This window comes from Phascolarctos cinereus, unplaced genomic scaffold (genome assembly GCF_003287225.1).
Source record: "Phascolarctos cinereus isolate Bilbo 61053 unplaced genomic scaffold, phaCin_HiC Scaffold_726;HRSCAF=1367, whole genome shotgun sequence".
Taxonomy (NCBI): Eukaryota; Metazoa; Chordata; class Mammalia; order Diprotodontia; family Phascolarctidae; genus Phascolarctos; species Phascolarctos cinereus.
Window position 1 is genome coordinate 377467971 of NW_027556098.1, and position 26595 is coordinate 377494565.

Here is a 26595-nt window from a genome sequence, read left to right on the forward strand (position 1 = left end):
TTCCTGACTCTAGGTCTATATAATCAATAACAGTCCTCTTAGCTCTGACTTTCTCTGTTTTTTCAACTGTTTCAAATCTGATGTTCAGTGTTGTTAGGACACTCTCAGCTCTGATATTTTATGTTCTAATGTCCCTTGAAACTCTAAAATTCTGTGCTCGGAGGTCCCTTCTAGACTTGACGGTCTATGTTCTAAGTTCCCTTCCTTCTGTCTCACATTCTGGGTTCTCAGGGCCCTCCCAGCTCTGACATTCTTCATTCTGGACATTCTGGGTTCTCAGGGCCCTCCCAGCTCAGACATTCTGGGTTCTAAGGGCCTTCCTAGCTCAGACATTCCATGTTCTAAGGGCCTTCCCAGCTCTGACATCCTGTGTTCTAAGCGTCCTCCCAGCTGTGTCACAGGTCTATGACACCATTCTTTCGGACAGCTCTCCTTCATCTTTAGAAGTGCTCTGACCTTTGTGGCTCCCTAATCCCTTTGCCTCTAAATGGCCCCTGGATCAGGTCTCCCTGCATCAAGCCAAACCAGTTTTTCCTGATACTGTCCTTGATGTAGCAAAGTCCAAGCTTTCTGCCTCTGCTCTTTCTGCTGAATATCACTCTGGGAAAGGAGGAGAAACTTTTCCCAAGCAGCCTAAATATGGAGGACAGGAAAGGGGACAAAGCCTGGCTGGCTTGGCCTGTTCGGTTGTTCAGTGGAGCTTTACTAAACACCTGTTTGCACCTGGACCTTTGCTCTGTGCTAGGAAGAGAAATGAAAGAAACTTGGCACACTGTCCCCTCATCTCAAGGAATGTATAGTCCGGTTGGAGAGACATGACTATAGAACCAAAGAATTTCACAGCTGGGGGTGGGGGTTCATCCTCAGAACATAGAATGCTAAGGCTGAGAGAGGCCTTAGAACACATAATGCCAGAGCTGGGAGGGCCTTGAGAACACAGAAGGGCACCACAAACATGTAGGGTATTTCAAAAGTCTTAGACTAATACTCTGTATAAGCACAGAATCACTCTCTTAATCTTTCTGAGCCTCAGTTTCCTTATCTGTAAAATGGGGATTATTATGCTCTACTTTACAAACGAAAATGAAATCATATAATGGATAGAATAGCACTTTGCAAATTATAATAATTTATAAATATTACTATATTATTAAGAATAAGATACAGTCCACTTGGCCAATTATATCTATTCTAATGAGACTTAAAATAGTTCTGACCATGTTTGTCCATGACCTTCTTAGTTGTCTATGGGCTATACAAAAGGACATTTATTACAAATCCAAACAACTCTGAGGTACCACCTCACACCTCTCAGATTGGCAAATAGGAAAGAAAAGGAAAACAAAAGTCGGAGGGGCTGTGGAGAAATTGGGACACTAGTGCACTCTTGATGGAGTTGTGAATGGATCCAACTATTCTGAAGAAAAATTTGGAACTATGCCCAAAGGGCATACCCTTTGACCCAGCAATACTAATTCTAAGGCTGTACCCCAAAGAAATCAGAGAAAAAGGAAAAGAACCTATATGTACATAAATGTTGATAGCAGCACTTTTTGTGATGGTGAAGAATTGAAAGTTAAGAAGATGCTCAGCAATTGGGGAATGGCTGAACAAGTTGTGTATGTGATTGTAATGGAATACTATTGTGCAATAAGAAATGATGAGGGAGATGGTTTCAGAAAAACCTGGGAAGATTTATATGAACTGATGCAAAGTGAAGTGAGCAGAGCCAGATCTTTGCATATGGTAACAACAATATTGTACAATGATCAATTGTGAATGACTCAGCTGTTCTCAGACATACAATGATCCAAGATAATCCCAAAAGACTTCGGATGAAAAATGCTATCCATCTCCAGAGAAAGAACTGATGGAGTTGGAGTGCATATTAAAGCATACTTTTTAATAAACTTTCTTTATTTTTCTAGTGTTTTTTTCTTTTGGTTTGTGTTCTCTTTCACAACATGGCAAATATGGAAATATGTTTCGCATGACTACATCTGTATAATCTATATCAGAGTGCTTGCCTTCTCAAGGAAGGGGGAGGGGAGGGACATAGGGAATTTGGAATGCAGAAGTTATAAAAAACAAATGTTAAAAATTGTTTTTATATGTAATTAGAAAAAATAAAAGCATTCCTTTTTTAATAAATGGACATTCACCCTTTTTGTAATCTTGATTAATTTCTTTTCTGTTTCATTGGCTCCTCATCTGTAAAATGGTGCAATGATACCCAAGACACCTATCCCACAGGGTTGTGGTGAGGACCAGGTGAGAAGATGTAGGCAAAATGCTCTGGAAATCTCCACGTGCTTGAGAATGTTAACATCATTATCACCACAATCATCATCACTATTCCAGCTGCTCCCCCTCATAGCCAAAAAAGAAATGAATAGGCACCCAGAGAGTATGCATTGGGGAGATAACTGGTACTCAGGAAATGGCATCAAAGATGTTACCCAACTGATGTATGATCAGAAAAAGAGCTAGACCAATCATGCATTCAGCATGAGGAACTAAGTCAATCAGTTAGCCAAGAAGCATTCAGTAAGTGCCTACTATATGCTAGGCACTTTGCTAAGTGCCAGATACAAATAAAGGCCAAAAAACCTAGTCTTTGCTGTCAAAGAGTTCACAGTCAAATGGCAAGACAACACGCAAACAATTATGTCCAAATGGGATAAACTAGGGGTAGTCTCAGAGGGAAGGCACTAAGATTAAGGAGGACTGGGAATAGACAGGTACTTAGATGATTAATAGATAGATAGCTAACAGAGCATTTGTTAGATGTTTCCTATGTCCCTGCCCTCAAGGCACTTACATCCCACTGGAGGAAGACAATATATAAAAGGGAACTGGAAAGCATGGGTGAGGGATGGTTGGTAGCACGGTGATGAGATGGCAAGAAAGTGGCATGGAGGACAAGACTGGAGAAAGATAAGGGGGAAATTCACCTATCCGAGTTGGTAGACTCCAGGGTTCTAGTAGAAGGGAAATGAGAAAGATGGCCCAAGAACAGTAGGCATGGTGTGGAGACAGTTGGCACAGCTCAAGTGATACTTTGCCGTCTCTGAGATATACCACTTTCCACTGAGGAAATCACAGATCTACCTAAAATTCCTCATTTTGACCCCCTAAATAGCAATCTTTATTGCAATTGTCTACTTAGCTCACCAAATGTAGCTCTGAGTAGCTTTTGGTTGCCCAAAAATAAAAATCAGATCCATCCTCATAAAGATGTAGAGAACATTCCAAAGAATTAAATATAAAGCCAGGAGTCATAGGAACAAGAAGAGCCTGAATCAGGGAGACTCTGGTCAAGTCATTTCATGGCCTTACAGAGGGCCGTGACAAGGGGGGGGATACATAATAGTCAAACGATAGATATTTATTGAATGCATAAATGAATCTCAAAAAACAATGAAAGCTAAATGGTGTGTTCTCCCTGAAAATGACTGCACTATGCCCAGTTTGAACAACCCGCTTGTCACAGGACATGGTGTAGTGGAAACAACATAGGCTCTAACACTAAGTAGCCCAGGTGTGATTATTTCACCTCTTGGTGTCTCAGTTCTGAACTTCCCTTCCCCTCTTAATCTCTTGAGTTCTTATCCATACCTTAAAGGCCAACTTAAATCCTACCTTGGTATAAAAAGCACAAGCTTTGGAGTCAGAAGACCGTGATTCAACTCTCACCTCTGTTGCTTACTTCTTGTAAGATCTTATTACTCGTATGCCAAATCTTGCCATTTAGACCTTTACTACATCACTCAAATCTTACCTCTTCTCTCTATGCACACAGGTACTACTTTAATTCAGGCCCTCATCATATCTCAACTAGATTATTGCAGCAACCTCCTAATTGTTCTCCTTCGAGTTTCTCCTCATGTTAGCCTGCCCTCCATCCTAGGCCATTTTTTCCCCCTTAACTGTAGATCTGACTGTGTCAAACTGCCCCGATCAAAGTTTGATGAACTGACTGGGAAGTTCATGGATCCGTACAACACAAATGCTCCCTGTCCCCTTCCCCTTTGCATCTCCAGCATCTAGCACAGTGCTTAACACATACTGTTACTGTTGAATCGTGTCAGACTCTTCATACCCCATGGACCATACCTTCCACTGGGTTTTCTTGGCAAAGACACTGGAGTGATTTGCCATTTTCTTCTCCAATGGATTAAGGCAAACAGGGTTAAGTGACATGCCCAGGGTCACACAGCTAGTAAGTGTCTCAGGCAGCATTTGAATTCAAGTTTTTCTGACTCCAAGCCCAGTTTTCTATCCACTGAGCCAGTTAGCTCCCTCCTCAACACATAGCAGGTCCTTCATAAATGTTTAATGACTGCTTAGAATCCTTGGTTTCCATCAAGACAGTTCAAATGCCACCATCTGTAGATGTCTTTCCTGATCTCCCTGTCCCCACCCCAGTTAATGCCTTCCCCATCAAGGTTACCTTATATCTGCTGTTTATGTGTTTGTATATATCTACATATGTTCATATTATTTCCCATATTAAAATGTAGTCTCCTTGAGGGCAGGGAGTGTTTTGTGTCTTGGTATCCTCAGCCCTTACTTCAGGGCTCGGTACACAGAAGGTGCTTAATAAATGCTTGGTGCTTGAATGATCCTCCCCAGAGACCAAAAAGCTTCGTATTGCTGCCAACTGACAGAGATCACTTATGAAATCACAGGTGACCAAAAATATTGTTTAAGAGTTTAATGGAGACACTAGTGAAAAGATCCCCTGACAAAGGAAGCTATGGTCATTTCTCCAAACCAGTCCCATATGAATTTAGAGTTAGAAGAGATCCTAGAAATCATCTGCTCCAACTCCCTTCATTTATTTTACAGATGAGGAAACTGAGGACCAGAGAGGAATTATGGAATTCAGGTGATGCGTCCAAGGTCACATAGTCAGTATACGTCAGAGTTAGGATAAAAATCTCAGTCCTCTGGCTCCAAGGCCAGAGCTCCTTCCCTTCGACCACACTTTCTCCTCTGATCCAGCCTTTAAGGCATTGGGGTAACTCTTCCCTGCCTCCCCCCGAACTCTCCCCAACCTGAGGCTGCCTGGCAGTGCTGAAGGCATCTTGGATCTATCGGGCCGGCCCGTGCCAATGACACCATCGTACTGGGATGGGAATGCTCAGAGGGCTGCCATCTCAGGCTAGAGCTGAAAATTAAATTAAAACCGCGACAGGGACAGTTAATTAAAGCAGATTAGCGCAAGACTAATTAGGGACACTGACACTGGAACCATCAAACTCCAAGATGTTAATTAGCTGTTCATTAATGTCAGCTCCCTGTTCGGTACAGAAATATGAACAGCCTTTCTCCTGGGTTTCATTCACTAGCCAAGTAAACAGAGATGTGCTGTCCAACAACAGCTCTGGCCCCCCTTGCCAGCATCTGTCCATCTCCCTTTGTCTCCCTCCTTCCACAGGATCGAGAGAGGGACCTTCAGCTCTTCGGCAAACCAGACTGGAACATAGGAAACCCAGTGTTTAGGTGAAAGCAGAGAAAAGACTTCTTTCTCCCCACTTTGGTGCCTTCTCCATCCCCCCTCCCCCCACAGTGGTAATCCCCTTGACAATGTGCCTTACTAATAACCTATGATTCCCGTTATACCCTGGGATATAACAAGGTCACCAATCATGGCACTGTGATACCTCAGAGATACCATGTAGGGCAATGAAAAGATCATGAGGTTCAAATTTTGTCTCTACGATTTACAGGGTGACCTTGAGCAAGTCATTTTCCTCTTAGGCTTTAGTTTCCTCAGTGGGCTGGACAATCTCAAAAGTTTCTCCCAGTTCCAAAGCTTCTGGAACCTAGAAAGCTGGAAAGGATGTAAGATGTCATCTCATCCAGATCTTTCAGTTTTAGAAATGTGGAAACTGAGGCCTTCGGAGGGGAAGGGTTTGTCCTAGGTGATCCACTGAGTCAAGAGCAGACTTGCTTTTTCTCATGGCCTGTTTACCTTTCTCATCTACAATACAGGAAGCTGTGAACATGCTCCCTGTGGCAGCTTCATAATGGGGGTTATTTTAAGGCCAATGTATTTCAAGGTCTCATCATTTCCTCTATTCAGTTGATCAGCTGCTACCAGGGGCTTGCAATAACACAAATGATGATAAAATAATAGCTCACATGTCCACAGCACATGGAAGGTTTATAAAGCTTTTTCTACCCGGCAACCTAGTATGGTTAGGAGGATAGAAACAGAACCTGAGGCTCAGAGGACAGTGACTTCCCCATGGAGGTTCAAGGAAGTCTGATTCTTCTCTAGGCCCTGGAACTAACACACTTCTTCCCCCACTCCTAGCCTCAGTTTCCTCTTCTGTAAAATAAAAGAATTTGGATGAGCTGGACTTCAACTTCTAGCTTTTAGCATTCTATGTTCGAAGAGCCCTCCCAGCTCTGATATTCTGTGTTCTAAGGGCCCCCCTCAACTCTGCCATTCTATTTTCTAAGGGCCCTCCCAGCTCTGACATTCTCTACTCTAAGGGACCTCCCAACTCTGACATCCTGTGTTCTAAGGCTTTTCTGGTCTATCTAAAGTTCTATATGCTAATTCTAAGAGTTACTTCCAAGAGCCCTGAGAGGGTTTGCTGCCCAAGTGCCAGACTGTCTCGAGCAGGCTCCTAGGGTCTGACCACTCTTTTGCCAAAGGAGTTGGGGGATCAGTTCCAGGCCTAAGCCTCTGCCACACGGCCCTCACAGCTTACAACCCTCTGTCAAAATGTTGAAATGTGGCAGCCTGCTGTAAAAAAAAACACCACACAATCGGCTCCCATGCAGGCATCCGTCCAGGCTCTCCTTGGCCCTATCCTTCCAAGGGGACTTGAGAGTGGGGAGCTGGAAGAAGTTTCAAGGGGGGAATGAAGCAAGCTGGCGAGGACTCTCTGAGTACTGAGCAGTTGCTGAGCTCTGCCAGCCTCGCTCCCAGGAAATGCAAAACAACTTGAGAATTGGAGGCTGAGGGCTGCTGCCTTAGGGCCCACCTTTGCCTGGTTCTCTCTGCCAAGGCTGCTTTTGTCTGGCTCCTGCTTCCCAGTCCTGGAAACAAGTTCTGCCCCTCCCCCACCCCATCCCCATCCCCAATTCCCTCCTGCTTGCTCTCTCTCCTCCCAGTAATTTAATTCTGCCTCCTGTGAATAGTAATAATGATACCAAATGAGATAATATATGTGAAGCGATTTGTGAGCCTTCAAGCTCTTTATAAAAGCAAGGCATTATTGCTGGAGCAGCTCACACTGGGAGAGCTCTTTGGAGTTGGCCAAGTCCTTTCCCAGCTGATAATCAGAACTACTCTGGGAGGGAGAGAGAATAAGGAGAGAGGAGAAGGAGGATTAGACTTGGGGGGTCTGAAGCTTGGGGTCGAAGGATGGCACCTTAGAGGTCATCTACTTCTCATTTACAGATGAGGAAACTGAGGCTCAAAGGAGTTAAATGATCTCGAATTCTTTCCCAAGGGCAGTTTCCCTTTCTTACCCTCCCAGCTCTGCCATTTTGTGTTCTAAGGCCCTTCCAGTTCTGACATCCTGTGTTCTAAGGGCCCTCCCAGCTCTGACATTCTCTGTTCTAAGGCCGCTCTCAGCTCTGACATCCTGTGCTCTAAGGGCCCTCTCAGCTTTGACATTCCATGTCGTAAGGGCCCTCTCAGCTCCGGCATTCTTTGTCTTGTGACATTACATATCCTAAATTGCCTCCCAGTATTGACACTCTATTCTAATCTCTTTTTCCAAGGCTCCTCTGGCACCCGGCGTTTTAAAGGTCTCTTCCAGTTCAGACCCTCTATAATTCAATGATTCCTTCGATGGTGTTGAGTGGGTAACTTCCAAACAGCAACTGGACTAACTGGCCCTAGGGGGGCAGTTAGGGCTTTTGGAAAGAAAAGAAACTCCTTTATCTTAACCCCAATCAATTTATAGCAATCAAAATAAAAGCCATTAGGAACAACTTCCCCATTTGAGACATGGGGAGGCCTTTGCCCCACCAGGCCACCAGGAAATTGATTGGCAATTACTGACACTAATGGGAGCTTGGAGAGGCCAGTGGTTTCCCCCCCCCTCTCCTGGGGCAGTGATTACATGTCAGAATCTGTCAGGCCCAGTGTGTCCCATGGGGTGGGGAGGCCTGGGAGTAGGGTGGAGCCAGAGCAGACAGCTGGGATGAAGTCCGAGGCTGCTTAAACAAATTCTCTGGGGCAGCAGCCCTGCTTTATTTATTTATGGTCAGACTCTATCAAAGCCAGTTAATAGCCTTGCCTTGGCTTTCAAGAGTGAGGAGTCTCAGGTGAAAGCCGCCTGGGCCCTGCTCAGAGTTGCAAGGCCCCAGATTTTTGCATAGAACTGTATAAATGAGGTTTTGGGATTATAGAGGGTTCTGAGGCGGACATAGAAAGAAAAAGAAAGGGAAGGGGTCCCAAGAGAAGAAGAAAGACAGATAACAAAGACAGGATGAGAGAGACATCTTAGAAGCCAACTGGAGACATGGATTTGGAGGCAGAATTTTTAAAAAGACAAAGAAATGGAGAGATGGAACATTCGGGAATGACAGATTCATAAAAATCATGAAATAGCTGAGCTAGAAGGGACATTAAAAAAAAAATCAGACCTGTGATTTTCCGTCACTTTTGGGAGCCCCCTATGAGAAAACTCCATCTACAAATATATATGGTGTTTGCTCACAGCTCATAGCCTTAGAGTTCCCAGGGCACTGAGAGATTAAGAGAGTTTGTCCAGGGCCACACAGCCAATATATGTCAGAGGTAGGACTCCAGCCCAGAAGTCCAACATTCTTTCCATTATATCATATTGCCTCTCATAGAACACTAGACCTGGGAGGAAACTTAGAATACAGAATGTTAGATGTGGAAACAACCTTAGAACAGAGAATATTAGAACCGGAAGAAACCTTAAAACATAGAATGTCAAGGCTAGAACGGATCTTAGAATTTAGAACATCAGAGTTAGGAAGGGCCTTAATGCCGGGGAGACCTTGGACCACAGACTGCGAGAGATCTTAGAATGTAAGCTCCTTGAGAGCAGGACCTATTTACTTTTGTCTTTATATCCTCAAAGGTGAGCAGAGAGCCTGTTATGTAGTAAGTGTTTAATAAATGTTTGTTGATGGATTCCTTGATCTTAAAACATAGAGTATGGGGGCTAAAACAGACCTTAGAATATAAAATACTAGAAATGGGATGCTCCTGAGACATCTTCTCCTGATCTCCTGCAGAATTACCCGGCACATAAAAGAAGAGTAGAGAAAGCAGACCTCATTCCCTTTACTGCGGAGAACTTGTGGCTGTCCTTCTCACCCTGGAGCACCCCTCCACCCTGCTGGCTCCCTTCTTCCATTTGTGAATTCCTCCCAGGACTGCCATCTTGGGGAAGGGCCCAAGCTGGCCATTCATTATCCTTCCTTTGCTTTTCTTCTGACTCTCCTGTCTTAGCTACCATGACCTTGATCAGGTACCTCTCTTACCTCTCTAAGCTTTTCAGCTTCTTTTTATGTGTTGCCCTCTTCCATTAGTGTAAGTTCCCTGAGAGCAGGGACTGTCCTTTTTGTTTGCATTGGCATATTCAATGCTTAGCACAGTGCCTGGCACACAGTAGTGCTTAATAAATGTTTGTTGATTGACCATCTAGTCCAATACCTTCATTACGTAGAGGAAGGAACTGAGGCCCCAGAGAGGAAGAGTGACTTGTCTGAAGTTGCACAAGTGGGCAGTGGAGGCAGGTTTAGGATCTATAGGAAAGGGAGGCTATAGGTTGCTCAAGGGTAGGGATGGGCTTTCTCTCCAAGCCATCAGAAGGGAAGTTCTGCTGAACTCACTTGCAAGTCTGACTGATGTTCTAAAGTGCGAAGGCAAAAGAAGGCTGGTCTCCAGGCTGACCATTCCCTTAGGCAAGGCCAGGATTAACAAACATGAGACACACTCTCTAGGCATCCAATCCAGCTAACAAAAGCCACGAAGGAAGCCATGAGAAGCTTCCAAATGAGAGGGCCATCTAGGAATCCCCGACAAATTCTAACCAATAATGTTCTCAAACCTCACTCATTCTTGAACTCCTCTGTTTAACACAGTGCTTTGTATACAGTAGGTGCCATTGACATTTCTTGAATTGAACAGAATTGTGCTATATTCCAAGGTTTCTCCCAGCATTGACAGTCAATGTTCTAAGATCTCTTTCAGTTTTGACATACAGTATTCTATAGTTCTTTGACATATGGTCCCTTTAAGTCTTCCCATTTAGTGTTCTAAGGTGCCTTAAATTTTTCACACACATTGTCCTAAGGTCCCTCCAAATTCTGACATATAGTCTTCCAGTCCTGCCATTCAGCATTCCTAACATATCCTACAGCTCTGATATTCCATGATTGTAGGATAAGATGCCAAGTTCAGTTATATCAACTGAGAGGCCTGCCTGTTTGTGTCTTTAAAGATAATATCTAGCTGGGTTTGCCTGTCCTTGGGAGATGAACTATGTAATGGATGAAGTTATATTTAGTTTCTGCCTTGTGGTCCCTAGGAGTTGATACAATGGAGAAAGTCCTAGATGCTGGGATTAATAGATGTTTCAGTCCACTGATTTATTGATTCTTCTCTTTCTTCCCTGGCTGCTGATGTAATTTAGCACATCAACTATGTAGTTGGGAGAAGGAGACCGTCTTTCCCATGAACTAAGTCCATCCTGGGATGCCCGAGAAGGCATCCACATTTTCTGTACTACAGGGGATAAAGGTTGCTCAGAGCCAGAAGCTAAATGGGACTAAGGTCATAGAATTTCTGAGCTGAAACAGAGATGGGAAGCCATCTAGGTCAACTTCTACCACAGCCCAAGAAAAAGAGAAATAGGAGAAAGCGGCTGAGATAATCCATCCTTTCTATTCTACACAGCACAGATGAGTTTTATTTCTTGATCCTACAACTTACAAATTCAAACAATGTCAAAGCCAAAAAAGACCTTAGAATACAGGGTCAAAGGGGGAAGAGACAGTAGAACATAGATTGTCAGAGCGGGGAAGGTCTTAGAACATAGATTGTGAAAGCTGGAAGAGTCTAAGAATATAATGTCCAAGCTGAAAGAGTCTAAGAACACAGAATATCTGAGAACAAAGAATGTCTGAGATGGAAGGGTCTTAGAACATTGATTGTCCAAGCTGGAGTGTGAAAGCTAGAAGGGTCTTAGAACACAGAATGTCTGAGCCGGAAGGGTCACAATGTCCTAGCTAGAAGGGACCTAGCAGATCCCACTGTGATCACTACTGGAGGAGATCTCAGAGGCCATCTAGCCCTCATTTTACAGAAGAGGAAACTGAGGCCCACTGAGGTGAAGTGGTCCTCTGACTCGAAGTCAGATCCTTTATTCTAATGAACCACACCCTGCTGCTCCTCACTTTGGCATGGGAGATTCTATTCAATTACATTCAATCCAATGTAATGGGCAATCACTGAGTGTCCAGTCCTGTGATTTCTAGCAGCAGCAGCAGCAGGGCCCAGTGAGTCTCTCATGGTTAGCATGGACATGAACAGTTCCATCTGCAGGGAAAGCCAAGGCTCTGCTGAGGTTAGTTTGACCCCCCCCACCCCCTGACACAGATGGGGAGACAGGAGTCCGGAGCCAAAGCCTGGAGGATTTTTTTTCTCTCTCCTGGCTTCCCTGAGCTCCTTAGCTGCCAGTCACTGACTGTGACAAGGTGGAGCGTGAAAATCCATTCACACCTCCAGGAGGGGTTACTGGCCAGGGGAGGCAGGGTCAGAAAGAAGGGGATGAGGGGTTTGGCAGGGAAAGCTGCAGTGGCCAGTGACTATAGCCTCAGCCTCTACTGAAACGGCCAGTGCTGTCCTGCTCACCTGCCCATGCGGTAGGCTGGTTATCATGGTAACCTTCACTGTCCTGGGCCTGGACTTCTTGACCCTCTGAGAACAGTTGATCCCAGAGAGGAACAGGAAGGATCCTCCCCTGGGGTGGGGGTGGGGATGTCAGGCAGAAAGGCTACAGGAGTCCAGGTCCTCAGCCCCTCTGAGCTACAAAGGTTTCCCAAGGAATAAGGAATGTAGGGGGGGGATGGAATGGGGAGAGGATGGAGGAGAAAGAAAAGTGGACTTTCTCCAGGTTTTCTTTCAGACTTTTGCCCCTGAGAATCTTTTAGCCCTCCCCTTCTCCAACTCACACTCACCTCCAGAGCAGATGGGTTAGAACATAAAAAGTAAGAACACAGACAGTTAGAAACAGAAGGGACCCCAAAGAGCAGACCATTAGAAGTGGGAGGGAACACAACACAGAGACTGTTAGCTCCCTGGGACATGATGTTAGAGGCACAGGTTATCTCGGAGCGCATCCAGTCCAACCCACCCATTTTCTCCCGATGAGGAATACGAGAGGAGTGACCTCTTCAAGGTCACACAACTACTAAGTGGCAGAGCTTGGAGGAGGACCCATCTTCGGCCTCCCATCATTCACTCATTACTGCACCAGCTTGTACTGTCCTCATGGGTGTGTGACGGACTTGGAGCCCGGGATCAAGTCCTGCCTCAAAGATGAGCCATGTGACTAAGGGCAAATTACTTGAGGTAGCTGGAGTGTGTCAAGGAAAGTATTGAACCCAGAAATAGGAAGCTGTGAGTTTGACTAGTACAACTAGACGTGTGACCCTCGTTGAGTCCCTTAACCTTTCTGAGCCTCAGTTTCCCCATCTGTAAAATGAGGGACTTGGACTCTAAGATCCTTGCTCTAAATCTATATACTTATGACTAAAAGTCTCTTCTGGCTCTAAATTTAGGGCCCTCTAATCTTTCTCCTATGCTTCATGGAGAGTCGAACCCACTTTTTGTAGCAGCAGCCAGACTTTGAACTAGCAGGGCATCCCATGTTCAAAATCAGCATCGGCTATAAAGGCTGATACCATAAGTAAACTGGGAGAACAAGGAATAGTTTACCTATCAGATCTATGGAGAACAGAAGAATTCACGACCAAACAAGAGATAGAGAACATTATGAAAAGCAAAATGGATAATTTTGATTACATTAAATTGAAAAGTTTTTGTGCAAACAAAGCCAATGCAACTAAGATTAGAAGGAAGGTAGAAAATTGGGAAAAAATTTTTACAACCAGTCTTTCTGATAAAGGCCTCATTTCTAAAATATATAGAGAATTAAGACAAATTTATAAGAACACAAGCCATTCCCCAATTGATAAATGGTCAAAGGATATGAACAGACAGTTCTCAGATGAAGAAGTTAAAGCCATCTATAGTCATATGAAAAAATGCTCTAAATCGTTATTGATTAGAGAAATGCAAATCAAAACAACTCTGAGGTACCACATCACACCTATCAGATTGGCCAACATGACAAAACAGGAAAATGATAAATGTTGGAGAGGATGTGGGAAAATCCGGAATGCTAATACATTGTTGGTGGAGTTGTGAAATGATCCAACCATTTTGGAGAACAATTTGGAACTATGCCCAAAGGGCTACAAAAATGTGCATACCCTTTGATCCAGCAATAGCACTTCTAGGGCTATATCCCAAAGAGATCAAACAAATGGGAAAAGGACCCATATGTACAAAAATATACATAGCAGCTCTTTTTGTGGTGGCAAAGAATTGGAAATTGAGAGGATGCCCATCCATTGGGGAATGGCTGAGCAAGTTGTGGTATATGAATGTAATGGAATACTATTGTGCTGTAAGAAATGATGAACAGGCTGACTTCAGAAAAACCTGGAAAGACTTATATGGTCTGATGCTGAGTGAAGTGAGCAGAACCAAGAGGACTTTGTACACAATAACAGCCACGTTATACAATGACTAAGATTGTTAAACTGAACCTTTCTCAGCATTATGAGGATCTAAGACATTTCCAGAGGCCTCGGGATGGACAATGCTGTTCACATTCAAAGAAAGAACTATGGAAGTCGAATCGCTCTCACTTATTTTTACCTTCTGTTGAGTTTTGTTTCATCTTTCTGATGGTTCCTCATATTGGTTTTAATTTTTACTTACAACTTCACTAATGTGAAAATATGTTTAATGGGTATGTAAATGTAAAGCCTATATCAGATTGTGCGCCGTCTTGGGGAGGAAGTGGGGAGGAAAAGGGAGAAAATTTTTTCAACTCAAAAGCATATGGAAAAAATTAAAAAATTAAAAAAAAATCAGCATCGTCCTCCCAACCTCTCCACCTCCAGTCCCCGGAGCTCTCCCATGGTGGAATAGCAGTCTTCAGAAGAATGGTAGTGGCGTTTGCTGGAGGCAGATCGCAGGGGCTGCTAATCTGATTAAGGACAGTTGGCTGGTCACCGTGATGTCCCCCAAGAAATCGTAGCGTGGCAGGCAGGTCACTGGCCCGCTGCACACTAGGTTCTCATTAGCTACAGCTGAGAGTTGAGGCTCTGGACAGGTAGCCAAGGATGGGTTACCATGGCGACCACACAGCCCGAGGCTTGGCCCCTGACCTCTCCATATTCTGAGATCAGGTGATCAAAGAGGAATGAATTGTAACAGAGGCAAGGTTGCTTATTCACTAGGGTGCTGATGAAAAAAAAAAAGCAGAGACTTAACAAGGTCAGGGTGACCAGGGCTTCGTTCCAAGGCACGGACATGAAGGAGGCATGTTTCCTCCAGGCAGCTGAGCCCCATAGTCCTCCCATGGCCTGTTGTCACCAGAGTAACTGCCCCTGCTTTCTCACCCAGCCAAAAGGCCACCCCTGGTGTCCTCCTCAGGGCCCACTTTCCCCCCCTTATTTTTTGATTAAGGAATTGATGTTTGGGACGTTTAGAATCATATTGGGATACTCTCTGCTAGAGAGTGGGCAGACATTTGGTTTCAAATCCCCCTGCTCAACTGGATTTGCCCTGGTTGCAGGAAATCCTGGTTATATTTCTGCAAAAGAGGTCTTAGCAAAAGTGGGCTAAGAGTCAGGAGCCCTATGTTTCAGCTCTAGCTTAGCTGCAAACTTGCTATGTGACTAAACAGGAACGCACTAATTCTTTGCAACATCTCTTTGGTTTTCTCCTCATTTCTACCGTTTCCACCCTAATTCAATCATTCCCTCATTCTCACCTCTGCTTAACAAGTGGGGTTCCATAGTGTAGAGTGCTGGATTCAGTCAGTCAACCATAAGTATTTACTAATTGCTTATTTTGTGCCAAGAACTGTAATTCTGAGTTAGGAGAACTGATTCCCCCCCTTGCTAGGCATGGTCTCTGAAAGACCATGGAATTGGAAAGAGGCACTGGGAGAAGCAGGGAAGGACTGAAGAAGGGCAAATGTCCTGATTGCCTAAAACAACGGGAAGAGAATGAAGACTGCACAGTCTAGGTCAGGGAGCTTAGCTGGGGATTCCTGGGGAAAATTCTAGACTGTATTATTAAAAGGATGGCTAGTACACATTTAGAAAAGGAAGCAGTGATCACAAAGACCCAGGGTTGGTTCATCGATGCGAGGATAACCTTATTTCCTCTGATATCAGGAGTGTTAGATTCATAGGTGAGATAATGTTGTATATATAATTTACCTAGGTTTTTAGCAAAGTATGACAAAAATCTCTTATGGCATTCTTGTGGTTGAGATAGAGTGAGATGGGCTAGACAATAGATAGCACGATACAATTAAGAGGATTTGGAACTGATCGAATAATAATAGCATTTAAATAAAGGCAATTAGGTGGCTTAATGTATGAAACACTAGATCTGGAATCAGGAAGATTTCAAATTCAAATTCAAGTCCAGCTTCACACTAGCTGTGTGACCTTTGGCAAGTCATTTAATCGATATCTGCCTCAGTTTCCTCATCTGTAAAATGGGGACAATAATAACAAACCTACCTATCTTCAGGGTTGTTGGGAAGATAAGATGAGATAATATTTATATAAAGTGCTGTGCAAACTTTAAAATGATATATAGGTATGTACATACACATATAAAATACACATATATGTACACCCACATATACACACGTGTGTGCATGTGCATGCCTATCCTAGCCATTCAGGTTTGCAAAGTGATTTACATATGATACCCTACCTCTGGCAGAATCCAAAGAGTAATCATTAGTCTGGGAAGAAGGTCTCTAGTGAAGTGCCTCGGGCATCTATGCTCGACCTAGTTCTCTTTAACATTCTCATCAATGACCTGGATGATGGCAGGGCTTTCCAATTTGCAGATGACCCAAAGCCTGGCAGGAATGATAACTGGATAACAAAGTAGGGAGTCAGAAAGATCTGACAGGTTAGGGAATACTGGGCTGAATCTAATAAAATGAGTGTCATTAAAGATACAGGTAAAGTGTTATACTTGGGTTCAAAAACCATCCTCTTCACAAAAGGGAAGAGGCGTGACTAGACAGGAAAAGAGGGCTTGGGCTTTGGAGGACCCCAGATCACTATACCCTCCTCCTTGCCATGACCCTGCAAAGAGCTACTATTATTTCAGGCAGAACAGAGTAGCCAGGGAGATGCCTTGGGGGCAGGGGCTTCCTTCCTACTAGAGGCATAGAACAAAAGCTGGGGTCGACTGTCAGGTATACTCTAGAAGGAATGATTGCCTAGATAGGCCTTCATGCTGGTGGTCCTCTGAGCTCCCTGCCAGCTCTGAGATTCTCCATAACTATATAACTATAGGCAGGTACTTGACCTTAGTCTTCCCATCTGTAAAATCAGGGACCTGCGCTGGAAGATCCTTCCCAGCCCTGACATTCTAGGATAGATGATGGGGTTTTAACTGGTCCTTGTGCCTCCCCCTCCCCCTCTCCACCCCGACCTTTACAGTTTGGAAGACTGAAGTCTCCATTGGCAATAATTTCTTAGAGGAAGCTAGAAAGGGACCTGGGGCCCACACTGGGTCCTGAAGCTCACTTGGAAAGTAAGGAGAGCAAGAGGTGGAGCCCATCTTTGAAGCTTAAAGATCTCTGAAAAAGGGGCCAATTAGTGAAATAATAGGACACAGAATATGCTGTAGGAAGCAGGATGGTGTAATGGAAAGAACTTTGGACTGGGAATCTGGAGGCCTGGCTTGTAGGCCTAGCTCTGCCACCTGCCACCTGTGTCATCTTGAGTAAGTCACCTCTCTTTATGTGAATGCCTTCTGCTGTGAAATGAGGGGGATAGACTGGGTGATGCCTAAGAACACTCCTATTCATGCCATTCTTTTGTTCTAAGGTCCCTCCCAGCTCTGACGTTCTGAGTTTTAAGGGACCTCCCAGCTCTGACAGTCTGTGTTCTAAGGGCCCTCCCAGCTCTGACATCCTGTGTTCTAAGGACCCTCCCAGCTCTGACATCCTGTGTTCTAAGGACCCTCTCAGCTCTGACATTCTGGGCTCTAAGGGGCCTTTCAAGTCAAGTTAAATCTATTTCTCCAGCCTCTCTGCTGACCTCCAGTCTCGCGTCTCCAACTTGGTATGGCACATCTCCAATCGCATGTCCCATAGGCTTCTGAAACTCAACATGTTCACGGCCAAAACCACTGCCTTTCCCTCCATACTCTACCTTCTTGCTTTTCCTATTACTGCCGAGTGAGCAAACTGGGTGTTATCCTCAGCTCCTCACTTTCTCTCATCCCCCGACCCAACATCCCATATGCTGCCAGGTCCTGCTGACCCTACCTTTGAAACATCTCTCCTGTAGGCCCCCTTCTCTCCTCTGATACTAACACTACCTTGGGGTAGCCCCTCATCACCTCTACTGAGAGAGCCCGGTGGTGAGGCAGCCTGCCTCAGGTCTCCTCGCTCTGCTCCGGCCTCCACTCAGCTCTCAGTGATTTTCCTAAAGTTATTCTTAGTTAACCAGCATTTATGAAGCACCTACCATGTGCCCATCACTATGCTAAGTGTTGTGGATACAAAGAAAGGCAAAAACCAAATTAAGCCAGACTGAAAAACCTCACTTCTCCCCTGTAAAATTATTTACAATTATGAGGGCAGATTTCAGCTTGGGGGGTAGGAGGGGGGGTGGGGGTGTCTTCAAGCCAAATTTGAATGTTCCATGGGAGATTCTTGTTCACGTACAGACCGGACCAGATGGCCTTTCAGGTCCCGACCAATTGGGAGAGTCAGTGGTTCTGGCTGTGAAGGGTGTTGGACCAGAAAACCTCTGAGGACCCTCCGAACTGAGGCAGAAGCAGCATGGAACCTTGGAATGAGCTACCTTCAGAGTCAGTGGACCTGGGTTCAAAACCCATTTGTATCACTCCTTGTGAAACAAGCCTCAGTTTCCTCATCCGCAAAAGGAAGGGGCTGGCCTTGATCTCTGAGATCCCTTCCAGCCTTAGAACTAGGATCTTAGGAAAAAAATCACCTCGTGTCTCAGGGGCCTCAGTTTCCTCATCTGTAAAAAGATGATCCTAAGCCCAGATCTCCTGAGGGGCCGTGGATTGCTTCTCCTTGGAAACTCAGCCAGGAGACAAACACGTTATTGACTGCTTACTCTTCGTCTCTCCTTCCCTGCCCCCACCCTCTCCCTTTTCTCGGCCTTGGACAAACGCCCATCCTGGGAACAAGCCTGCAGGTGACCGGCCATACAGGGTGTCGGGCAAAGGGACTGGAGGGCCGTCGGTGGCGTGCACACCTGGCAATCTTCACAACTTGGCAACAGCCGTGGAGGGACTGAGGATTCCAGCCACCCAAAGCCGTTTCCATGGCAATGGGCCCAGCGCCCATGGTTGGGCTTTTGAAGAACATTCATAAAGGAGCAAACTTTCCCCAGATGAGCCAGGGCTCATTTGTGAAGCAAAACAGCGCGGCACCAAATCCTGCTCATAAAATTCCCGGCAGCCAGCCGGGGACAACCTGCTGTCTGGAGCCCCACCACCAGCCTCGGCGGTGAAGCTCTGGGGGAGGTGGCGAGGGTAGGGGCATCACTGGGGCGGGCTGGGGGAGGGGGGCGCTCCTTATCACCCTGAGTACTGGGCCTGCTCTGAAAGGGAAGTCAGCCTGGGGAGAGAGGCTGTAGGGCCAGCAAACAATGACTAGGTTTTAAAACAGAGAATCTTAGAGCACAGAATGTCAGAATTGGAAGGGGCCTCAGGATGTAGCGTCTCAGAGCTTTGAGGAAGCTTAAGACTTAGAATATTAGTGCCAGGGAAGACCGTAGAATATAAGATGTCAGAGCTGGAAAGGCCCATAGGACACAGAATGTCAGAACTGGGAGGGACCTTAGAATACAGGATGTCAGAGCTGGGAGGGCCCTTAGAACACAGGATGTTAGAGCTGGGAGGGCTCTTAGAACACAGGATGTCAGAGCTTGGACGGCCCTTAGAAGACAGAATGTCAGAACTGGGCCCTTAGAACAGAGAATGTCAGAACCTTATTTCATAGATTGTTAGAGCTGAAAAGGACCCTAGAACGTAGGTTGTTAGAGATGAAAGGTTCCTTAGAACCCAGAATATCAGAGCTGGGAGGGCCCCTAGAACAGAGAATGTCAGAGCTTAAAGGGCCCTTAGAAGAGACAATGTCAGAACTAGGAGGGGCCTTATTTCATAGATTGTTAGAGCTGAAAAGGACCCTAGAACATAGATTGGTAGAGATGAGAGGGCCCTTAGAACACAAAATGTCAGAGCTAGGAGGGCCCTTAGAACACAGAAGGTCAGAGCTGGGAGGGCCCTTAGCACACAGAATATCAGAGCTGGAAGGGACCTTAGAACATAAATTGTTAGAGGTGAGAGGGCCCTGTGGGATCACCTAGTTTAACACTTTCATTTTACACGTGAGAAAACCAAGACCCACTTAGAAAGGAGTAATTTGCCTAAGGTCACACAACTGGTGAGACCCACTAGGTAGCAGCACTTAAATCTATGTCTTCTAAGTCCAAGAAGTCCATTCTTCCCCTTCTACTCAATGGCTTCCCTGTCTGTGACTCTAATTCCCCTCACCCCCAAACTGTAGAGGCCCTCCCACCTCCCATCTGCGCTTTTGCCACAATCCAGCATCAAAATTAGCAGCAGAAGAGACAGCCTATCCTTCACAGAAACCGCTGACTACCCTGCTCTCTAAGGCACCCTGAAGCATTTTACTCTTGTTTCAAACTTCCGATCACTGAGGTTTGCTCGTGCTCTCAGAGGAAGACGATTCCCCAGCCCAAGAATTGACAGAAGCCATTTCTGGATATTCAGCCTTCAGTTTCTTACCCACCATTCCCTGTCCCTCTTCTTTCTTTACCACACTCAGGGCTATTTCTCCTTCTGGAAATCCTCCTTCAAGGACCACTTGAGAAGAGTCCCACTTAATCTCCATTACTGTAAAGCCACTTCACAAGTCAGAGGACTTCCAGGCTCAGTCCTAGGCTCCATATCCCAGCTTCTCCATCTGGCCTTGGGGGTCTCAGTTCATAAATAGAAAAGACTTGTTTCTCACCTTGTCTGGTCTATCCTCAGATCACAAAAGGAGTAGATGACAAACCCGGGACCCAGATAAGTGCTGCTATTGGTGGTGGTGGTGGTAGTGGTTGGAGGCAGCTTGGGGAGGGTGGAAAATCCAGAAGACCCAGGCTCAAATCTGGTTTTGACTTTTATGAGCCAAGTGATCTTGGGCTGTTATTTTTACTTCCATGAGCCTCAATTTCTTCACCTATTAAATGGGGATAATTATATATAATGGAGATGGACTGGTCTATGGGCCTACAAAAAGATATTCTTTGCATAGACCCAGTTCATATATCCACATGGAAGCTTAAGCGTGAGCCTACTTTCAGCCATAATAACTCATGGGCTTGTACTATGTGATAACAAAGAATTCTTTAATTGGTAGCCAAACAGGAAAAACTGATATTTCAGGGCTTGATGAGCTGGGAGTCTGGGTGCGTATAAAAGGGGTAACACCTCTCTCTCTCTCTCTCCCTATTACCTGTTTCTCTTTCTCCATCTCTGACTTTTTTTTTTTAATCAACTGCTCTTACTATGCAATTTGAATAAATGTCTTTGCTAAAAACTAATTGTTCAAGAGGAGTACACTGGTTGGGGCTCTGGAGCTACAGTGTGAGGAGTAGGAGAAGGAGTAGTAGTAATAGTCACCCCCAACCTGTGAGTGTGAGAGGTGGGGGGAGAGAATCCCAGAGAAAGGATGTTACATGCACATTTCCACCTCTCACGTTCTAAGTTAACTATTCCCGGACCCCTTCTAGCACTGTTCCTAAAGAGGTGCCTTCCACCTTTAACATTCTAAATTCTAAGGCCCCTTCCATCTGCGATGTCCTATGTTCTAAGACCCTTTCTAGCTCTGACAAGCTGTGTTGTAAAAGTTCTTCTGAGACAATATTCTCTGTTCTAAGGTCCTTTCCAGCGATGAGTCTATGATCATATCCTATAATAACAGGTGCCATTCTCACACGGCTCACTTACCCCTTATCCTTTTTATTTTCCCACATCCAACTCTTGGAAGAATAATCAAATCAATATCACTATCACCATCCCTGGAAAGGACATGTCAATTCATTGCTCAGTGACTCCACTCACCATTCCTGTGATGTCCCTGACCAAAACACCTCAGTATATCCTATCGTCCTCTATTAGAATGTGAGCTCCTCCAAGGCAGGGACTTATGTTTCTTTTTCTGCTTTCTATTGTGCACACAGTGTGCACTTAATAAACACCCTTCCTTCCTTTTTTCCTTCCTTCTTCTCTCTTTCCCTTCCTGCTTTCCTTCCTCCCTCTTCCTCTACTTCTTTATTTTCTCCTTCCTCCTTTCTATCATTCCTCCCCTCTTACCTCCTCCCTTATTTCTTTTCTCCCTTCCTTCTTTCCTTCCTCCCTCCTTCTTTCCCTCTTTCCTTCCTCCCTCTCTTTCTTCTATTCATTCCTTCTTTCCTCCTTTTCTCCCTCCCTCCCTTTCTTCCATTCATTCCTTCATCCATTCTGCAAGTGTGAATGTGTCTGGTGTTCACAAAGCCCCTGGAGTGTGAGCACAATGATCACAGAGTATGGTTCAGGGACAATCTGCTTCCTCTCAGTTTTTTCTTACTATCTTTCAGGTCTCTTTCATTCACCATTTCCCTAAAAGTCATTCATGTTTGAGACACAGTGTGGTATGTGGATAAAGGGTCAGCCTTGAAGTCAGGAAGATCTAAGTTCAAATCCTGACTCTTATAGCACCACCCTGGACAACCTCTTGACTCTCCAGGGAACTTTCTAAACCTGTAAGTTATAGACATATTGCTGATTTGCACTGGTGAAGGGAATTTCCATACCAGGAGTTCCTTGTACTGGTACAGCTAATATTTCTATCATTCTTTGGGATACTTCCCCATAAAAAAATTTAACTTACCAATTTTCCTGCCTTCAATAGATGGGACATCCCCATCTTCCAATTCTCCCTCAAAATTTAATTCACTTTATTTTCTACCCTCAAGAGATGAAAGGCATTAATATTTGAAAGCTGTCAGAGACTTTATAAACACCCCATATTGCAGCCCAACCTATGCTGCTTTCCATCATTCATTTTTAAAGCCTCCTCCCCCTCCCCAAATGCAATCAGCTTGTCTTGGCAGCCTCAGACGTGCAGCATCCCACAGTGCCTCAGTGAACACAATTTCTATTCAGTTATTTATTAAATTTTTCTTCCTAAAAACAATTGCATTATTTTTATGGATGTCATTTTTATCCGGCACAGGTGGAAATCTTATGAAAACTCTGCAGTGAACCACACTCCCAGGTCGGATTCTGTACGCCTGTGGCATTGGCGATAATGAGGACAAGGAAAATACAGTGATAATAATTGACATTAATGGAGCACTTTGAAGCTTGCAGAGACGTTTACACACCCATGAGCTCATTTGAGACTCAGCATAACCCGACCAGGTAAGTACTGTAGGTGTTACTATGCCCATTTAACAGATGAGGAAAGTGGGGGGGGAGGGAATCAGAGAGGATCAGTGAGTAGCTAGTAAGTGTCAAGAGGCAGATTGGAATCCAAATTCACTCCTTTACAGGGTCACAAATTTAGAGATGGAAGAGTGTACAGCTTCCTGCTGTCTATTCTATTTGCTTAGGGGCTATCTAATCCATCTGCTCACCTCGGACCCCCATTTTACAGATGAGGCCACTGAATCTCCAGAGAGGTCAAGTGACCAAGGTCACACGGGTAGTAAGCGGTACAGCTGGGATGTGATCACATGTATCTGTCTTTCTACCATATCTGACTGCTGACTTTCCACGTTCTAAGGTCTGTCCTGGTGATAAAGAACATTTCATATTCTAGGCCCCTCCCAGCTCCCACATTTTATGTTCTAACATTCCATGTTATAAAGTCCCTCCTAGTTCTCAAGCTCTGACATTCAACGTTCTAAGATTCTTCCTAGTTCTAACATTCTTTGTTTTAAGGGCATTTCTAGTTCTAATATGCATTGTGTGCTAATGCTCCTTCTGATCATGAAAATTCTAGAACATGGTGGGCAATGTAAAGAAGGCACGGATACAAAATGAAATGTTCCCTGACAACTATTAGCCAATCACTGGATTTGTCTTAGAAATCATTCAAACCAAGGATATACTACTGATCAGTGAACAACGTCTACAATAAATCTGTCATTTATTGTCTAAGGAGGCTCAGTGGATAGAGCACTGGGTCTGAGGTCGGGAAGAGCTGAGTTCAAATCCGGCCTCAGACACTTACTAGCTGTGTCACCCTGGGCAAGTCACTTCACCCTGTTTGCCTCAGTTTCCTTATCTGTAAAATGAGCTGGAGAAGGCAATAGCAAACCACTCCAGTGTTTGCCAAGAAAACCCCATGGACAGCATGCTCCACGAGGTCATAAAGAGTCAGGAATGACTGAATAACACAATTTATTATCTAGCATTTATGTAGCACTTTAAAGTTTACCAATATTATCTCATTTGATCCTCCCAACAACCTTGAGAGGTGAGTCCTATTATTATTGCCCCCATTTCACAGAAGAGAAAAGTGAGGTAGACTGCAGTAAAATGACTTGCCCAGGGTCACACAGCTAGTCGGTGTCTGAGGCTACATTTGAACTCAGGTATTCTTGACTCCAGGCCTAGTGATCTGTCCACTTGGCTGCCTAACATCACCGGATGCTGGTACTAAAATGGATTTTTTGAATATAGGATGTTAGCGTTCAAAGGGACCTTAACCAGCACATTGTGAAGCTGCTCATTTTATAGCAGGAGATCTGACTCACCCAAAGCCATGGAGTTGGCTGCCCTGGCCACCCAGATGTGAATGTGATGTGAGGCTGTGCAGGGGATGCAGTAAAGAGACAAGGCGGCCTGCCTGCAGATGTGCGCTCGGCAGGGCTCATGAGCACCTGGTGAACCAGGTGCAATCCAGAGCCTCAGGGAACAGGTGGGAAAACAGGGGACCAGAAGTAGGGGGAAGAGGAGGGACTGTGAAATCTGGCAGGATCCAGGAGTCAAATCCAGAACCTACACAGGGCCCCCAGGAGTCCTTAAACCCAGAAAAAAAGGAGGGACCAGTAATAAGAGGGGCAGCAAGACATTACTAAATGATGCTCAAGAAGACCTACAGTCCAGTCCCACCTCTGACACCAACTGGGCAGGTATGTGTCTGTGGGCAAGTTGCTTGGACTCAGTTTCCTCACCTGTAAAATGAAGGGTTTGGTCTGGATGAGCTTGAAGGTCTCTTCCAGCTCTAAATCAATGTTCCTATCCCACAATATTACCTGACGTTTATTTAGCCCTTTAAGGTTTATAAGATGCTTTGCATATATTATCTGGTTTGACTCTCAAAACACCCCAGTGAGGTAGTGCCAGCATTCAGAAAATCAAAGAACTTCAAAGTTTAAAGGGACCTCAGAAACCATCTAGTATGACTCATATCTGAACAAAAATCTACCCATTATCATCACAATCACCACTTCCATCATCATCATCATGACCACTACCACCATCATCCCACCACCACCACCACCACCACCACCACCACCACCATCATCATGGTCATCATCATTATCATCATCACCACCATCATCATCACCACCACCACCACCACCACCATGATCACCATCACTACCACCACCACCACCACCACCACCACCACCATCATCATCATCATCACCACCATCATCATCACCACCACCACCACCACCACCATGATCACCATCACTACCACCACCACCACCATCATCATCATCATCATCATAGCATTTATACATTCACATGGTTCTTTAAGGTTGGCAGAGCACTTTACAAATATTACCTCGTTTGATCCTCACAACAGCCCTGGGAGGGAGGTGCTATGATTATTTCCATTTCGAAGATGAGGAAACAGATGCAGAGAGGGGTTATTTGACTTGTCTAGGGTTCCATAGCTAGTAAGTAAGGATTAGTACTCAGATCTTCCTGACTCCAGGCCCAGTGTCCTATTCCCTTCATGACCACCTAGATGCCTCAGATATGACAGATAAATGGTCATGCAGCCACTTTGCTTGAAGATCTCTAGTAAAGGGGAACCAGCTACCTCTCAAGTCAACTCTTAGCATCGGGAAATTTCCCCCTATAATCAGCCTAAAATTGTCTCTTTGCAACTTATAACTGATGTTTCTAATTCAATCTTCTAGAGCCAAGTCAAATAAGTGAGCCTTTTCTTCTATGGGCTAGTGTTTGAAATACATAAAGGTGGCCATCACATCCTACCTAAGTCTTCCCTTCTTTCTCTAGGCTAGTGATTTTCAGTTCCTTGGGCTGATACTCATATGGCAAGATCTCCAGGCCCTTCATCCCCGTAGCTGCCCTCCTCTGGATACTTTACAGCTTACCAATGTCTTGCCTAAAGGGCACTAAACATATTGATACTACCTAACTCACTGGGGTGTTTTGAGAGCTGGGAAGGCCCTTAGAACACAGAATGTTGAAGCTGGGAGGGGTCTTACTACAGAAAATGTCAGAGCTGGGAGGGCCCTTGGAATGCAAACACACACACACACACACACACACACACACACACACACGTGCGCGCGCACACACACACACACATCTGAGCTCTTGCTAATTGCTTCACTGTACAGGTGTTAAATAAAGATTCCAGGCAAACCACTTCCAGGAAACCACAGAGAGCAGAGCAGCTGCCCATTCATTTGGACGGGCAGGTTCTGGTTCCCTCCTCTGTAATATATCCCCATCAAGGAAAGTAAATGAGTCTTGGGGAGGCCAGGGGTCAGAGGAAGTGGTTCTGTGCTCAGGGAGCAACTTTAAAAGGCCCTTCCTACCCAGCAGGAAAGAATCCGATCGAGGAGGAAGTCAGGTGTCTAAGAACAGATGGCGGCCCAGTTCCCTCTCTGACCAAGGAGGTTTAAACATTTTATAAGGGAACATTCCATGTGCTGGCAGCCTGGAGCTGACAGGGTGAGAAGGCTTTCTCTTGGGGTCTGGAAGGGCCTGGGAGGAGGCAGCTGGCAAGGCAGGGGAGCTCTGGCCACAAGGCCATGGAATGCCAGGCCTGCCACAATTGTGGACGTCATCTGGTCCAGCCCTGACCTGAAACCTGAGGCCTTTTCCCAATCAATGGTCTTCTAGGCTTCACTGGGATATTTCTAGTCACAAGAAGTTACATTCATTTACAAGATAACCCTTTCCGTTATCAAACAGCTCTAATTATTAGGAATTTTTTTCTT

The 26595-nt window shown here is 45.0% G+C and overlaps 1 protein-coding gene across 1 annotated transcript in view; it reads right to left on the reverse strand.

Moving 5' to 3' along the window:
• Positions 1-18674, reverse strand: part of EPHB2 (EPH receptor B2) — a 134892-nt gene extending 116218 nt beyond the window's left edge. The window contains 1 exon segment of the mRNA XM_078146218.1: positions 18583-18674. Within this exon segment, the coding sequence (XP_078002344.1) occupies positions 18583-18674 (92 nt within the window).
• Positions 18675-26595: the final 7921 nt, after the last annotated feature.